General features: G+C 48.1%; 2 protein-coding genes across 2 annotated transcripts in view; one reads left to right on the forward strand and one right to left on the reverse strand.

Annotated features, from left to right (window-relative positions):
- vav3 (vav guanine nucleotide exchange factor 3) overlaps positions 1-3,325 on the forward strand; it is a gene marked incomplete at both ends in the record, with an annotated part of 30,707 nt that extends 27,382 nt beyond the window's left edge. The window contains one exon of the mRNA XM_079489274.1: positions 3,320-3,325. Coding sequence (XP_079345400.1) covers positions 3,320-3,325 — 6 coding nt within the window. The remainder of the gene's footprint in view (positions 1-3,319) is intronic.
- A 10,660-nt stretch (positions 3,326-13,985) lies between these two features.
- Positions 13,986-17,617, reverse strand: part of LOC306913526 (guanine nucleotide exchange factor VAV3-like) — a 76,107-nt gene continuing 72,475 nt past the window's right edge. The window contains exon 3 of the mRNA XM_079490243.1: positions 13,986-14,022. Coding sequence (XP_079346369.1) covers positions 14,008-14,022 — 15 coding nt within the window. The 3' untranslated portion in view covers positions 13,986-14,007. The remainder of the gene's footprint in view (positions 14,023-17,617) is intronic.

Raw genomic sequence — 17,617 nt, forward strand, 5'->3', positions numbered from 1 at the left:
ACTCGTCTCATGCACGTACGTGTGTGTGTGCGTGCGTGCGTGCGTGCGTGCGTGCGTGCGTGCGTGCACCTCACAGCTCTCACACAGGATCACACTTGTCTCATGACAGCTTTCACCTAACGCTACAGTAGTTGTACTGTACTGTACTACAGTACAGTACAGTACAGTACAGTACTGTACTGTACTGTACTGTACTGCACTGTACTGTACTGTACTGTACTGTAACTACAGACTCGCATCCCCTGGATTCTCGTCCTTTATCCCCCAGGCAGGATGTTGTGCTTCTGCTATTAAAAATTATATTTCCGATACAGACGATCACAGAGTGTTTTCTTTCTAGCATGTGCTGTAAAACAAAACCCCTGCTGTGCTAATAGTTCCACACCGTGGACTGTAGGACCACAGCTACAGTAGCTGCTGTGCTAATAGTTCCACACCGTGGACTGTGGGACCACAGCTACAGTAGCTGCTGTGCTAATAGTTCCACACAGTGGACTGTAGGACCACAGCTACAGTAGCTGCTGTGCTAATAGTTCCACACCGTGGACTGTAGGACCACAGCTACAGTAGCTGCTGTGCTAATATAGTCCACACCGTGGACTGTAGGACCACAGCTACAGTAGCTGCTGTGCTAATATAGTTCCACACCGTGGACTGTGGGACCACAGCTACAGTAGCTGCTGTGCTAATAGTTCCACACCGTGGACTGTAGGACCACAGCTACAGTAGCTGCTGTGCTAATAGTTCCACACCGTGGACTGTGGACCACAGCTACAGTAGCTGCTGTGCTAATAGTTCCACACCGTGGACTGTGGGACCACAGCTACAGTAGCTGCTGTGCTAATAGTTCCACACCGTGGACTGTAGGACCACAGCTACAGTAGCTGCTGTGCTAATAGTTCCACACCGTGGACTGTAGGACCACAGCTACAGTAGCTGCTGTGCTAATAGTTCCACACCGTGGACTGTGGGACACAGCTACAGTAGCTGCTGTGCTAATAGTTCCACACCGTGGACTGTAGGACCACAGCTACAGTAGCTGCATGTGGCTTGGACCCATTTTTAATTTCTTTCATAATCCAGCATTTTTCAAATACTTTACGGATTTACCCACACAATATTTTTGTCACTGCATTCATTCAGTCAAATCGTTGTGTTAATTAAGGGTTGGAGTTGAATGAACTCAACAGGACTTCTGGTGCTCTGTGAGACTCCAACACACATTACTGTACACTCCCTTTCATCTTCCTTGTATCATAATGTACTTTAGACATACAGTAGCCTATACTTACACTGTGTTTATCTGAGTCTCTCTCTCTCTCTCTCTCTCTCTCTCTCTCTCTCTCTCTCTCTCTCTCTCTCTCTCTCTCTCTCTCTCTCTCTCTCTCTCTCTCTCTCTCGTCCCCGAGGGCTGGAAGTTAGTCACAGGAAAGAGTGAGCCCTCGATAGCAGGGTTGCCAGATGTTGAGAGAGAAATAAGGTAACTATATCTAAAACGAGGCCAAAGGAAATGACTAGAGGCCACATGGACACTTTAAACCTATAAGCCTTATGATGAATTCATGTTCTGTTCTTCGGCTAAATAGAAGTGTATATTTGTACGTCTCAAAATGTTTTGATGAATTGAATAAGGTGGACCCTCTTGTAAACAAGCGTAATGCTTTATTGGGTCGTCCACTCACAGTTAACAGTCTTTGTATTGAGTTGTGCTTGAAATGTACTGTAATTACTGTTAACTGTTAATACATACTCAATCAATCAATCAATCAATCAATCAATCAAGTAGACATACAGTAGGTTATTTTAAAATACAATGAATTCAATGTGGAATATTTGGAATATAAAATCTGGTTAGGGACAAATCCATATATTTCAGTCAGGAAAACCGTTAATTGGGCCGCCTCAGCCCAGGGCTGGACGGGGCACAGGTCGTACCCATAGAGTATATAAAAAGGATAGAGACTGATCTGGCGCGAAGCTCCGCCCCCTCCGCTATTCATGTCAGTGGAAGTTGCTCAGTGGCGTTTTGAAGCACCCGGAAGACTGCCGGAAGTCCCTCCTCCGGACCTCAACTTTGAGGTCCGGGGTGACGTATGCAACCGAGCGCTCAATGTTAAAGCCCAGCTGCACGGGGTTTCCCGGTCATGAATCCACGTGTCCGCCTGTAGTCCCTCCTCCTACCACTAGGCCCAGACCTTCAACGTTGAATAGCCTCACTGGCCCCTTGGTCGTACCGGGCATATTCCCGGTGGGCCGCGACCGTAGGGGGCTGCCATGATACAAAAAAAGTATATATATATTTTTTTTTGCCAGTGCCATCATGATAATTTCACTGTACCTGTATCAGTGAGTGACAAATAAACCCTCTTCAATGGGTTGTGTAGTTGTCTGTTGGTTTGTATCATTTATGTTGTTCTGTAAAAGTGGTGGTATTAGGGCTTGTTTGTTTGTGTGTGCCTCGACGGAGCGGGCGGTAGAGTTTCTGCTATCTGCGCGCTGGTTGTGGTGGGCCGGTCTGGGCCAAATTCACGCGAAATGACCGGGCTGAATTTTTGTCCCAGTCCAGCCCTGCCTCAGCCTCAGCATCACGTTATCATTCACATGATTCACTTCATCCAATCACACTCATTCACTTCATCAATCACACTCATTCACTTCATCCAATCACACACTTAACGTTGCTGCCATGCTTAAATGTTTGCTGCTCACCCTCCTCCACACCAGATCCCACCTGTCTCAATGGCCAATATAGGTCTACAAGCAACCTACGGAAAAAGAAGCCCAAAGTCACTTATAATAAGCGGACATGGCAACGCTGCTTGATCGGGCCCAACGCGTACGCGAGAGCAACACTGGAACCCGGGGAGGAAATGCACGCACGCACGCACGCACGCACGCACGCACGCACGCACGCACGCACGCACACACACACAGGTTCCGTTCCCTTGAGGCTGTAGTGGTCGAAGACGTTTGTCTTTCTGACAGAACGAGGAGCTAGGGTACCACACCTCCATCCATCATCCATGTGTGTGTGTGTGTGTGTGTGTGTGTGTGTGTGTGTGTGTGTGTGTGTGTGTGTGTGTGTGTGTGTGTGTGTGTGTGTGTGTGTGTGGTGAGAGAATAGGTAAATGTAATGCACAATCTACGTAAAGCGCTTTGGATATAAAGTGCTATATAAATGCACAATTTACCATTTAGAGAGAGAGAGAGAAAGAGAGAGAGAGAGAGAGAGAGAGAGAGACACACAATCCAATTGGTTCTTGTGACTCAACAGTGCGACCTGCGGTGACCACTTCCTCTTCCTGTTTCCTGCCACCAGCTGTGACAAGAGATGAGTCACTCCTTTGGGGAGTGTGTGTGTGTGTGTGTGGGGGGGGGGGGGGGGGGGGGGTTGTACCTCACACAGACAGACAATATATAGGCTACCCCCCATTCGAAACACACACGACCACATGCACACTCATGCAAAAAACACCACACAACTATAATACAGTATGCACACACACACACACACACACACACACACACACACACACACACACACACACACACACACACACACACACACCACACACACACACAACACACACACACACACACACACACACACACACACACACACACACCTTAAGGAATACAAATCATTGTGTGTACACTGTTTACAGTGGCTCTGTTTACACCTTCATTTAATTCCTATTCATATCCATTATTTATTTGTAATTACATTGTTTTATTTTGATTGTCTTGTTCCAATTCTGCTTTGGCAATATTGTAAACGTTACGTTTTCTCATGCCAAAAAAACTCCTTTGAATTGAATTGAATTGAATTGAATTGAATTGAATTGAATTGAATTGAATTGAATTGAATTGAAAGAGAGAGAGAGAGAGAGAGAGAGAGACATAATGAGAGAGAATATGTGACTAAATTTGACTGAGGGACTGCCATTGGATTTTTTTGAATTTTCGTTTTTTCATGTCATATGAAAGCAGGGAATCATAGCTTCAAATTGACATATTGGTTCAATTGTTCAGTTTGACCCACCAGTTTTGGAGATATGGCTTATAGAGTAATGTCTTGCAGAAAACAGCGAGTTGAGAAAACAGGCTTGAAAGGTTCACTTCTGTGGTCTCTAACATTACACCTAGCTACATGTTTGGGCATTTATTTAATATTTACATGTCTTCTGTGGTCTCTAACATTACACCTAGCTACATGTTTAAGCATTTATTTCATATTTACATGTCGATTTCAGCTCTGACACTTATTTCAGACATGCTCTAGTATGTGAAGAGTCTGCCTGTGCTATTAACTCATTTTGAAAAAAAAAAAAAAAAAAGTTTTTCTCCTCTGGTGAAAAGCTGTAATTTGCGCGATGGCAGTCTCTCAGTCAAATCTGGTCACATATGTGTGCAGGACGCGTGTGAGCCTGCATGTACAGTATATGGACTATTTTCACTCTATTTGACGTACAGTAGAACACATCAGGAACGATGCGTTGCTTACTGTCCTTGAAGGGCTGAAATGCAACACGTTCACGTAACCAAACATGTGTCAGAGCACACACACACACACACACACAGTACCACACAGTGCATGTGTCAGAGCACACACACACACACACACAGTTCACTGCACAGTACCACACAGTGCATGTGTCAGAGCACGCACACGGTTCACTGCACGGTACCACACAGTGCATGTGTCAGAGGCAGAGCAGACACGGGTCACTGCACGGTGAACCCACCGTTAATTACGGGTCAATTGGTGCACAGAGATAAGAGAAGCCAGCGGATGTTGTTGTTGTTGTCAGAGAGAGGTGTGTGTGTGTGTGTGTGTGTGTGTGTGTGTGTGTGTGTGTGTGTGTCTGACATCTGTTTTGATTGGTTGTTTTGACACACATCATCCTGCACATCACATGTCAGCTGGCTTTATCCTAGCACGAACACAAGCACGCACGTACACACACACACACGCGCACACACACACACACACACACACACACACACACACACACACACACACACAGAGCGATCACTGAAGCCAAAGTTACCACAGTTGAATGTGCTCTGACAGCCAGTCAGCCAGCAAGCCAGTCAGCCAGCCAGTCAGTCAGTCAGTCAGCCAGCCAGTCAGTCAGTCAGTCAGCCAGCCAGTCAGTCAGTCAGTCAGCCAGCCAGTCAGCCAGTCAGTCAGTCAGCCAGCCAGTCAGCCAGTCAGCCAGCCCTCTCTCTCCAATTCAAATGGCCTTTTTATGTGGAAACAGACATTTCCACATTACCAAAGTTAAAGTGGAACAGAATAAAAAATGAAACAATGTCACGTGCACAATTAAATGGGAATAAAATACATGTGTAAACAGAGCTGTGTTACATCGTGACTCTGAGAAAACCATCTGACAAAAACATCAGGATTGTGCATTTTGCCGTCTGTCAGAAATAGTTGTACATCCATCCACATAGGGAAGGTTAGCCAGGGGATAGATTTTAATACAAATTACATCAAATTACTCTCTCTCTCTCTCTCTCTCTCTCTCTCTCTCTCTCTCAAGACATACAATACTATACAAGAGATCATCAACACCAGATACATCTAATAGAATCAGAATCAGAATCAGAAGACTTTATTGCCATGACATGTAAACATGTTAGGAATTTGGTTTGGTGGACAGCAGAGTGCAGTTACAACATTAGGACAAGTGCAAAACAGGACAAGACAGTGCAAAGAATAGTGAATAAAATAAAGTGCAGAGAGTTCAAGTGATCAGTTCAGAGCACAAGTCAGTCCATTCCACTCTGAGTGGGGGTGGAGTGAGGATAAAGGGGGGTCAGGGGGGGACACCAGCAGCGTTGAGGAGCCGGATAACCGTGGGGAAAAAGCTGTTTGAATATCGGGCCTTCATAGTCTTTAGGGACCGCAACCTCCTGCCTGAGGGAAGCGGGGCAAAAAGACTGTGGCCTAGAGTTCTCAATCTCTGCCCGAACCCGGCCCGGCCCGACCCGGCCCGACATTTGCGGGTGGGGCCGGGCCCAAAATGCACGATAATTATTCGGGCCGGGCCGAGCCTCGGGCTCTGTGATTTTCCGTGTTTTTTTTTGTTTTTTTTTATATATAATTTTATTATAACAAAAATAACAATTCTGTTGTTTGTGTAATGTATTTATTTAATATGAAGAGGGCTGAGCTGGTGAATGTTGGCGATTAACTTTTACAGTTTAGGATATTATACTATATGTGACTGAAGGAGGATGCGGCGATGATCAGCAGCAGGCAGCAGCGCACCAAAGTGACAGAATAGAACGGTGGTTGTTGAACTTGCTACCGCTGGCTGGCCTCTGGTTTGCCAACCAAATGAGCTGCTTACTGCTCAGCATCAACTATATAACTTAAGTCAACTTGCCATATGCTTAAATATTTTATAAGACCATCGATTTATCCGCAATAGCTCGTTTTGGAAACGTCGGGGCTTAACGAGACACTGCTGTCTCGTTGAACCCAGCTGGGTGAATAAGCTAAATTAGGCTACCTAATCAACGGTAAATGCTCCATATAACTATGAAAGCGCCTGCACGTAATATAGTTACATGATGACCAAGCAATGTTACAGTCACACTGTATAGGCTACAGCTATTTGGTTTACAAATCGTATCGCAGCGCGCTGTAGCCTACAGCTATTTAATTTCCCCATCGTAGCGCAGCGCGCCTCGTTGTGTGCCCACTGCCCAAAATAAAAGATCTGCAAGCTGTCGACAGACTCGACACGCCATCGAGCGGCATGTTGATGGTTTGTATGTCTGTTCTTTTGGTTAGGCAACGCACATTACGCGTGGTATGTGGGTTTGAGAGGCAATGATTAATGTAAACTATACAGTAACCTAGTAGATTATAGCCAAGTTGACAATTGTCATAATATTGCCAGTAGCCTATTGGACATAATTAACTGCGTCACTTCAGAGGATCGCTGCTACTTTGATTCAGAAGATGTTTACTCACCCCTGGAAATTGCTGGAAACCATTAGAATGTTGAAAATGGAACATTATCAGCCAATTGACGTGAGTTACATAAATCCTTTATTTCGGCGACTAGACTATAAGTGCGTTCTCTGACACGGTCGTCTCAATAATCCACGGCGCCGCGGCCATATAGTGGCATTTTTCTTTTTCCTTTTTTTCTCTTTTTTTTCACTCGGGCTTTTTCGGGTTTTCGGGCCTGACATTATGGTAATTGTTAGGGTCGGGCCGGGCCTCGGGCCGACCCAGTTAGGGTAGGGTAGGGCCGGGCCTTAATTTTCAGGCCCGATGAGAACTCTACTGTGGCCTGGGTGTGCAGGGTCAGCCATGATCTTCCTGGCCCTCCTCGAAGCCCTACTCCTAAACAGGGCCTCAAGGGGGGGCAAAGGGCAGCCAATCACCCTCTCTGCTGATCGTATGACCCGCTGCAGCTTGGCCTTGTCCTTGGCCGCTGCAGCGGGAAACCAAACAGTGATGGCGAGGGTGATGATGGACTCTATGATGGCAGTATAGAAGTTAACCAGCAAGGTCCTTGGGAGGTGGAATTTCCTCAGCTGTCTCAGAAAAAACAGTCTCTTCTGGGCCTTTTTTGTGAGGGTGTCGATGTTGGGCCCCCACTTCAGGTCCCGAGAGACTGTCACCCCGAGGAAGCGGCATGACTCCACTGTGGCGACTGGAGTGCCTCCCAATATGATGGGAGGGGGAGGGGCCGGGGTCCTCCTGAAGTCCACGATCAGCTCCACCGTCTTGAGAGCATTTAGCTCTAGGTTGTTTCCGGTGCACCAGGTCAGCAGCAAGTCGATCTCGCTTCTGTAGGCAGACTCATCCTCCCTGGAGATGAGCCCTACCAGGGTGGTGTCGTCTGCAAACTTAAGAAGTTTGACCGACTGGTGGCTGGAGGTGCAGAGGGAAAACAGAAGGGGAGACAGGACACAGCCCTGGGGGGAGCCGGTGCTGATGGTCCTCAGCTCGGAGATGGACTTCCCGATCTTCACCCGCTGAGTCCTGTTGGACAGGAAGTCTGTGATCCACCTGCAGGTGTAGTCAGGCACCTGCAGCGCAGAGAGGCCACTCTCCAGTATGGGAGGCAAGATGGTGTTGAACGCCGAGCTGAAGTCCACGAACAGAATCCTAGCATAGGTCCCCGCAGTGTCCAGATGTTCCAGGACGTAGTGAAGAGCCATGTTGATCGCGTCGTCCACGGACCGGTTGGCTCTATATGCAAACTGCAGAGGGTCTAGGAGAGGGTCTGTGATGTCCTTCAGGTGGGCAAGGACGAGGCGTTCAAAGACCTTCATGACTACGGAGGTCAGGGCGACGGGTCTGTAGTCATTCAGGCCTGTGATCCTGGGCTTTTTGGGGACAGGGATGATGGTGGAGGCTTTGAAACAGGCTGGTACCTGACAGCGCTCCAGTGAGGTGTTGAAGATGTGACTGAACACAGGGGACAGCTGGTCAGCACAGAACTTCAAGATGGAGGGTGAGACAGCGTCCGGTCCGGCCGCCTTCCGGGGGTTCTGTCTCTTAAACAGGCGGTTCACCTCTCTCTCTGAGACAGAGAGGTATGGGCGGGCAGAGGAAGAGGGGGGTGGTGAGTGTGGTTGGAGATGGGGAGGAGGGGGAGGGGGGGAGGTGGGCGCAGTAGCAGAGGGGGCAGACTGTTTTTCGAATCTGCAGTAAAACGTGTTCAGCTCATTGGCAAGGAGAGTGTTGTCCGTGGTCTGAGGGGGTTTCGGTTTATAGTTTGTTATTTGTTTAAGGCCCTTCCAGACAGAGGCAGCGTTTCCATCTGAGAGTTGTTGTTTCAGTTTCTCAGAGTAACGATGTTTCTCCTTCTTAACAGCTGCCTCAAACTTGTACCTGGCCTCTCTAAACCTGTTCTTGTCTCCCCTCCGCCGGGCATCCTCCTTCTCCAGCCTCAGCCTTCTGAGCTGGGCGGTGAACCAGGGTTTATCGTTGTTGTAACTGACCCTGCTCCGAGTTGGAACACAAACTTCCTCGCAGTAGCTGACGAATGACAATACAGTGTCAGTGTACGCATCCAAGTTGTTTCCAGCCTCAGCCCCCGCCCACTCCACATACCCCTCGTCGCAGCCAGCCCGCTCCAACCAGGCGCTGGTTCTCTCCTTAGCCTCGCTGTTCCATGTTCTGTATGACTTCACCACAGGCTTTGACAGTTTAAGTCTCTGCCTGTAGGATGGGATCAGGTGGACAATGTCGTGGTCAGATTTGCCCAGTGCGGCTCGGGGAACCGCGTGGTAGGCGTTCCTGATGGTACAGTAGCAGTGGTCTAGTGTCCTCTCTCCTCGAGTGGGACATTTGACTTGCTGCCGATATTTGGGGAGAGCCCGACTCAGATTTGCCTTGTTAAAGTCCCCCAACACGACCACAGCACTGTCCGGGTATATGCGTTCAACATCCATTATCTGCTCGGCAAGTGCGCTATGTGCCTCTTCGACAACAGCATCGGGTGGAATGTACACGCACGCAAGGATAAAAGAGCTGAACTCGCGGGGTGAGTAAAACGGGCGACAGTTAATGATAATGAGTTCTAGAGCATTTGAGCAGTGTTGTTGAATCACTGTCACGTCAGTACACCAGGACTCGTTTACGAAAAAACATACCCCTCCACCGCAGGCTTTGCCGGACTGACGTGTGTCCCTGTCAGCTCGGTACAGCTGAAAACCCTCCAGTTGTACTGCGGCGTCTGGGACATCCTCGGACAGCCAGGTCTCTGTGATGGCGTAAACTGCTGATGAATGGTAATCCTTGCTTTTCGCTACCAGGTACCGGAGTTCGTCCATTTTATTGCATAAAGAGTTCACGTTGGCTAGAAATATTCCTGGGAGTGGAGTGCGGGAGCTGCGTCTTCTTAGTCTGGTGAGAGCCCCAGCTCTCTTCCCCCGCTGTCGTCTGACCCACCTCACAGCCTGGGTAAAGACTGCAGTTCCTCTGATCAGAATATCCAGCACATCCGTAGATCGGGTGAGAAAGTTAGGAAAAATGTCCCTGGGGGTTGAATCCCTAAGACATAAAAGTTCTTCTCTTGCATAAGAGATGCCACAGAACACTGGACAGACAAACACAACAAACAACAACACCCCACAACACCACAGCTGCCATGGACGGCGCCATCTTGGATTCGGCGTCATCTGCAGAAGAGTTGCGACATTGAGGGGGCAGAAAACAGCACGGCCACGTGGTTCATGCACTCGTGCAAGCCCATAAAGACTCCAATGTATTCCGTATAAACTGCCGGTTGTCCCTTTTTGATGCCTTCAAATAGGGGCAAACCAATATAGAAGTCTGTGTAGGAGAGCCGCCGTTGGACTGAAGCCCCAAGACGTGAACAGAGTTGTCGTAACTCTGTCTATACTCTGATCAACACTAAAGCATTATTCATAGTCTGTGTTTTCGGTGGTGAGGTGACCACCGAACTACAACATGACGTCACTGAGGTGACCACCGAACTACAACATGACGTCACTGAAGTGACCACCGAACTACAATATGACGTCACTGAGCCGCGGTGAAGAGCAAACCACCGCCACCGCCCCAGCCCTTCTCTCTGCTTTTACTCAACACCACTCAACGTTATTTCAGCTCTCACCTCAGCTTCAGTGGTCACCTCACCACCGAAAATCCAGACTATGAATGAGCCTCAAGTATATTTTGAGACAAAACATTTGGTTAGGGACTGGGCAGTCGGTATGTGGATGCGGTGCTGACTTCACTCGTCACAGAAGGTTTTTTTCCCTATGGAGAATAACATTAGGTCATCTTAGAATCGTCTCATAGAAGCGCTGTGGTCCAAAAATGAACAAACTGTGTCTGCGATATTGTCTGTACTCCAGTTTTAGGCGATAAGGTGTCGGTGACCACCCAAAAACTACAACATGACGTCACTGAGCTGCGGTGGTGAGAGACTCACCGCTCACCCAAACACATCTCTCTGTTTTTACTAAAACTACAACATGACGTCACTGAGCCGTTGTGGTAAGAGACTCACCGTTCACCCAAACACATCTCTGTTTTTACTAAAACTACAACATGACGTCACTGAGCCGCAGTGGTGAGAGACTCACCGCTCACCCAAACACATCTCTCTGTTTTTACTAAAACTACAACATGACGTCACTGAGCCGCGGTGGTAAGAGACTCACCGCTCACCCAAACACATCTCTCTGTTTTTACTAAAACTACAACATGACGTCACTGAGCCGCTTGGTAAGAGACTCACCGCTCACCCAAACACATCTCTCTGTTTTTACTAAAACTACAACATGACGTCACTGAGCCGCGGTGGTAAGAGACTCACCGCTCACCCAAACACATCACTCTGTTTTTACTAAAACTACAACATGACGTCACTGAGCCGCGGTGGTAAGAGACTCACCGCTCACCCCACACACATCTCTCTGTTTTTACTAAAACTACAACATGACGTCACTGAGCCGCGGTGGTAAGAGACTCACCGCTTACCCAAACACACCTCTCTGTTTTTACTAAAACTACAACATGACGTCACTGAGCCGCGGTGGTAAGAGACTCACCGCTCACCCAAACACACCTCTCTGTTTTTACTAAAACTACAACATGACGTCACTGAGCCGCGGTGGTAAGAGACTCACCGCTCACCCAAACACATCTCTCTGTTTATACTAAAACTACAACATGACGTCACTGAGCCGCGGTGGTAAGAGACTCACCGCTCACCCCACACACATCTCTCTGTTTTTACTAAAACTACAACATGACGTCACTGAGCCGCGGTGGTAAGAGACTCACCACTCACCCCAAACACATCTCTCTGTTTTTACCAAAACTACAACATGACGTCACTGAGCCGCGGTGGTAAGAGACTCACCGCTCACCCAAACACATCTCTCTGTTTTTACTAAAACTACAACATGACGTCACTGAGCCGCGGTGGTAAGAGACTCACCGCTCACCCCAAACACATCTCTCTGTTTTTACTAAAACTACAACATGACGTCACTGAGCCCGGTGGTAAGAGACTCACCGCTCACCCCAAGCACATCTCTCTGTTTTTACCAAAACTACAACATGACGTCACTGAGCCGCGGTGGTAAGAGACTCACCGCTCACCCAAACACATCTCTCTGTTTTTACTAAAACTACAACATGACGTCACTGAGCCGCGGTGGTAAGAGACTCACCGCTCACCCAAACACATCTCTCTGTTTTTACCAAAACTACAACATGACGTCACTGAGTCGCGGTGGTAAGAGACTCACCGCTCACCCCAAGCACATCTCTCTGTTTTTACCAAAACTACAACATGACGTCACTGAGCCGCGGTGGTAAGAGACTCACCGCTCACCCCACACACATCTCTCTGTTTTTACTAAAACTACAACATGACGTCACTGAGCCGCGGTGGTAAGAGACTCACAGCTCACCCCACACCCATCTCTCTGTTTTTACTAAAACTACAACATGACGTCACTGAGCCGCGGTGGTAAGAGACTCACAGCTCACCCCACACCCATCTCTCTGTTTTTACTAAAACTACAACATGACGTCACTGAGCCGCGGTGGTAAGAAAGAGACTCACCGCTCACCCCAAACACATCTCTCTGTTTTTACCAAAACTACAACATGACGTCACTGAGCCGCGGTGGTAAGAGACTCACCGCTCACCCCAAACACATCTCTCTGTTTTTACCAAAACTACAACATGACGTCACTGAGCCGCGGTGGTAAGAGACTCACCGCTCACCCAAAAACACTTTCTGTTTTACTAAAACTACAACATGACGTCACTGAGCCGCGGTGGTAAGAGACTCACCGCTCACCCCAAACACATCTCTCTGTTTTTACCAAAACTACAACATGACGTCACTGAGCCGCGGTGGTAAGAGACTCACTGCTCACCCAAACACATCTCTCTGTTTTACTAAAACTACAACATGACGTCACTGAGCCGCGGTGGTAAGAGACTCACCGTTCACCCAAACACATCTCTCTGTTTTTACTAAAACTACAACATGACGTCACTGAGCCGCGGTGGTAAGAGACTCACCGCTCACCCAAACACACCTCTCTGTTTTTACTAAAACTACAACATGACGTCACTGAGCCGCGGTGGTAAGAGACTCACCGCTCACCCAAACACATCTCTCTGTTTTTACTAAAACTACAACATGACGTCACTGAGCCGCGGTGGTAAGAGACTCACCGCTCACACAAACACATCTCTCTGTTTTTACTAAAACTACAACATGACGTCACTGAGCCGCGGTGGTAAGAGACTCACCGCTCACCCAAACACATCTCTCTGTTTTTACTAAAACTACAACATGACGTCACTGAGCCGCGGTGGTAAGAGACTCACCGCTCACCCAAACACATCTCTCTGTTTTTACTAAAACTACAACATGACGTCACTGAGCCGCGGTGGTAAGAGACTCACCGCTCACCCAAACACACCTCTCTGTTTTTACTAAAACTACAACATGACGTCACTGAGCCGCGGTGGTAAGAAAGAGACTCACCGCTCACCCAAACACATCTCTCTGTTTTTACTAAAACTACAACATGACGTCACTGAGCCGCGGTGGTAAGAGACTCACCGCTCACCCAAACACATCTCTCTGTTTTTACTAAAACTACAACATGACGTCACTGAGCCGCGGTGGTAAGAGACTCACCGCTCACCCCAAACACATCTCTCTGTTTTTACCAAAACTACAACATGACGTCACTGAGCCGCGGTGGTAAGAGACTCACCGCTCACCCCAAGCACATCTCTCTGTTTTTACCAAAACTACAACATGACGTCACTGAGCCGCGGTGGTAAGAGACTCACCGCTCACCCAAACACATCTCTCTGTTTTTACTAACCACCGTTTCGGTGGTCACCTTATCACCTAAAACTGGACTATGAATAAGTCTTTTTAGTTTAGAAACCGCAGAGCTTTTTACCTGTTATGAGTATTGGATCAAATGCGCTCCAAGACCTACACACCGTATTTTCAAAGCCATTTTTCCTGGAAAATGGAAAATAAATATTAATGGCTAATCCTGTACTGTAAAATAAAAAAAAGCCAGCCAATAAAAACATAATCGATTTCACAGTTTGAGTTGGCGGTACACGTCGTCAGTTGTCAGTCTCCAAAAAAAAAAGATGTTATTTCCCTTTCCAAAAATATGTCTGGTTGATTGCTTTTCCAACTAAACAGTATGCAATATGTGTCCTTTTTCTGTCCTTGATGGAAGGATGTAAATATTTTATGGAAAACATTGATGTTTTATTGTCTTAACCCATTCTGGGCGGGAACCCCTTTTGGTGTTAGCATTATGTTATGCTTTAGCTATTGAAAAATAGCAGATCTACAAGCTCATAGCGCGCCACCGAGTGGCACGCTACGAGCTTGTAGGTCTGCTATTTTTGAAAAATCGAAGAACGACTGACATAGAAACATAGCTTTTTCAGAAAGCTGTCAGGATGTAGAAGACATTTTTTAGAATCTGATCTCAGGTCAAAATGGGTTAAGGCACAGATCATAAATCTGTCACTCTGTATATTTTACTGTATGTCAGATCCCTTTTGGTAAATGGTAAATGGTGCATTTATATAGCAGCCTTTATCCAAGGTGCTTTACATAAATTGTGCATTACATTCACCCCACATCACCACATCAGGAGCAATTAGGGGTTCAGAGTCTTGCTGCTCAAGGACACTTCGACACTAACTCTGGGGGAGCCCACAGGGATCGAACCGGGAACCTTGTGATTACCATCCAGCCACTCTACCCCTGAGCCACCGCCATTAACCCATTTTGGGCGGGAACCCCTTTTGGTGTTTTAAACATTATGTTATAATTTAGCTATTGAAAAATAGCAGATCTACAAGCTCATAGCGCGCCACCGAGTGGCGCGCTACGAGCTTGTAGGTCTGCTATTTTTTTTAAATCGTAAAAATGCAGCACAAATCTTTGAATATATATTATTTCAGACGACTTCTTTTTTTTCAGGTCAAAATGGGTTAAAGGACCACTTCACCACTTGTCGACCTGTATAATCGGTCGTTACTAAAGTTCATGATAAAATGCCTGTCACAATGCCACCATTTTGTTCCTACGCAGCCTGTGTCTCATAGGAGGGCTGTGGGCAGTTCAGAAAACAGTCTGTGTCTCATAGGAGGGCTGTGGGCAGTTCAGAAAACAGTCTGTGTCTCATAGGAGGGCTGTGGGCAGTTCAGAAAACAGTCTGTGTCTCATAGGAGGGCTGTGGGCAGTTCAGCAACCTGTCTGTGTCTCATAGGAGGGCTGTGGGCAGTTCAGAAACCTGTCTGTGTCTCATAGGAGGGCTGTGGGCAGTTCAGAAACCTGTCTGTGTCTCATAGGAGGGCTGTGGGCAGTTCAGAAACCTGTCTGTGTCTCATAGGAGGGCTGTGGGCAGTTCAGAAAACAGTCTGTGTCTCATAGGAGGGCTGTGGGCAGTTCAGAAACCTGTCTGTGTCTCATAGGAGGGCTGTGGGCAGTTCAGAAACCAGTCTGTGTCTCATAGGAGGGCTGTGGGCAGTTCAGAAACCTGTCTGTGTCTCATAGGAGGGCTGTGGGCAGTTCAGAAACCAGTCTGTGTCTCATAGGAGGGCTGTGGGCAGTTCAGAAACCTGTATGTGTCTCATAGGAGGGCTGTGGGCAGTTCAGAAACCTGTCTGTGTCTCATAGGAGGGCTGTGGGCAGTTCAGAAAACAGTCTGTGTCTCATAGGAGGGCTGTGGGCAGTTCAGAAAACAGTCTGTGTCTCATAGGAGGGCTGTGGGCAGTTCAGCAACCTGTCTGTGTCTCATAGGAGGGCTGTGGGCAGTTCAGAAAACAGTCTGTGTCTCATAGGAAGGCTGTGGGCAGTTCAGAAAACAGTCTGTGTCTCATAGGAGGGCTGTGGGCAGTTCAGAAAACAGTCTGTGTCTCATAGGAGGGCTGTGGGCAGTTCAGAAACCTGTCTGTGTCTCATAGGAGGGCTGTGGGCAGTTCAGAAACCAGTCTGTGTCTCATAGGAGGGCTGTGGGCAGTTCAGAAACCTGTCTGTGTCTCATAGGAGGGCTGTGGGCAGTTCAGAAACCAGTCTGTGTCTCATAGGAGGGCTGTGGGCAGTTCAGAAACCTGTATGTGTCTCATAGGAGGGCTGTGGGCAGTTCAGAAACCTGTCTGTGTCTCATAGGAGGGCTGTGGGCAGTTCAGAAAACAGTCTGTGTCTCATAGGAGGGCTGTGGGCAGTTCAGAAAACAGTCTGTGTCTCATAGGAGGGCTGTGGGCAGTTCAGAAACCAGTCTGTCTCATAGGAGGGCTGTGGGCAGTTCAGAAACCAGTCTGTGTCTCATAGGAGGGCTGTGGGCAGTTCAGAAACCAGCCTGTGTCTCATAGGAGGGCTGTGGGCAGTTCAGAAACCAGTCTGTGTCTCATAGGAGGGCTGTGGGCTGTTCAGAAACCAGTCTGTGTCTCATAGGAGGGCTGTGGGCAGTTCAGAAACCCATCCACCAGTGACATCATCAATGGGGAATACAAGCTAATAGAAACTGCAGGCTTTCCGATTCATGAAAAGTTAAATTGCAATGCGATAATGGAAGCCATCGTTCTCACGATAAAACATTTCAAATATTGTTTAAACCCGGTTTCTGGAACTGCCCACAGCCCTCCTATATGAGACACAGATCAAGTAGAAACATTTGTGATATTTTATCATAAACATTATGTGAGGAGTGGACCAATTGAAGATAGGTTGTTGAAAAGTGGTGAAGTGGTCCTTTAACCCGTTCAGGACAGGAACCCCTTTTGGTGTTTTAAGCATTATGTTATACTATAGCCATTGAAAAATAGCAGGTCTACAGATATATATTCTACGGCTACACCAATCCATGGACACACCAAATGGCCCTGAATGCCATTTCAGAGGCACTTTAAATACAGCAGTGATTCCATTACAGCCTGATTTGTACTTCATGGTCATCCAATGCGACGACGCGGCGCGTTGTGGGGCTTGAAGAGCGACTGAAGCATTAGAGGGAGATGGGCCTTTAGCAGGTCATCTGATACCTGTCTGAGGCACGCACGCACGCACGCACGCACGCACGCACGCACGCACGCACGCACGCACGCACGCACGCACGCACGCACGCACGCACGCACGCACGCACGCACGCACGGCTAGGTGGACACAGGAGGACACTGACCGGACCGAGACAGATGGGAGAAGGTGAATTAAAGACAGAGAGACATAGGGAGAGAGAGAGGGGGGGGGGTTGGGGGCTCCATCTGGCTCTGTTTTCCAGTTAAATTTATCACAGTCAGTGAAGACTTAGACAATAATCAATACCTGCTCATATCCTGTCTCTCTCTCTCTCTCTCCCCCTCTCTCTCCTCTCCCCCCTCCCCTCCCCTCTCCCACTCCCCCTCAATCTCTCTCCCTCTCTCTCTCCCTCTCTCTCCTCCCCCTCTCTCCCCCCCTCCCCTCTCCCACTCCCCCTCCATCTCTCTCCCTCTCTCTCTCTCTCCTCCCCCTCCCCTCTCCCTCTCTCTCTCTCTCTCTCTCTCTCTCCCCCTCTCTCTCTCTCCCCCTCTCTCTCCTCCCCCCCTCTCCC

The sequence above is a fragment of the Electrona antarctica genome, assembly GCF_951216825.1.
Source record: "Electrona antarctica genome assembly, chromosome: 20".
Taxonomy (NCBI): domain Eukaryota; kingdom Metazoa; phylum Chordata; class Actinopteri; order Myctophiformes; family Myctophidae; genus Electrona; species Electrona antarctica.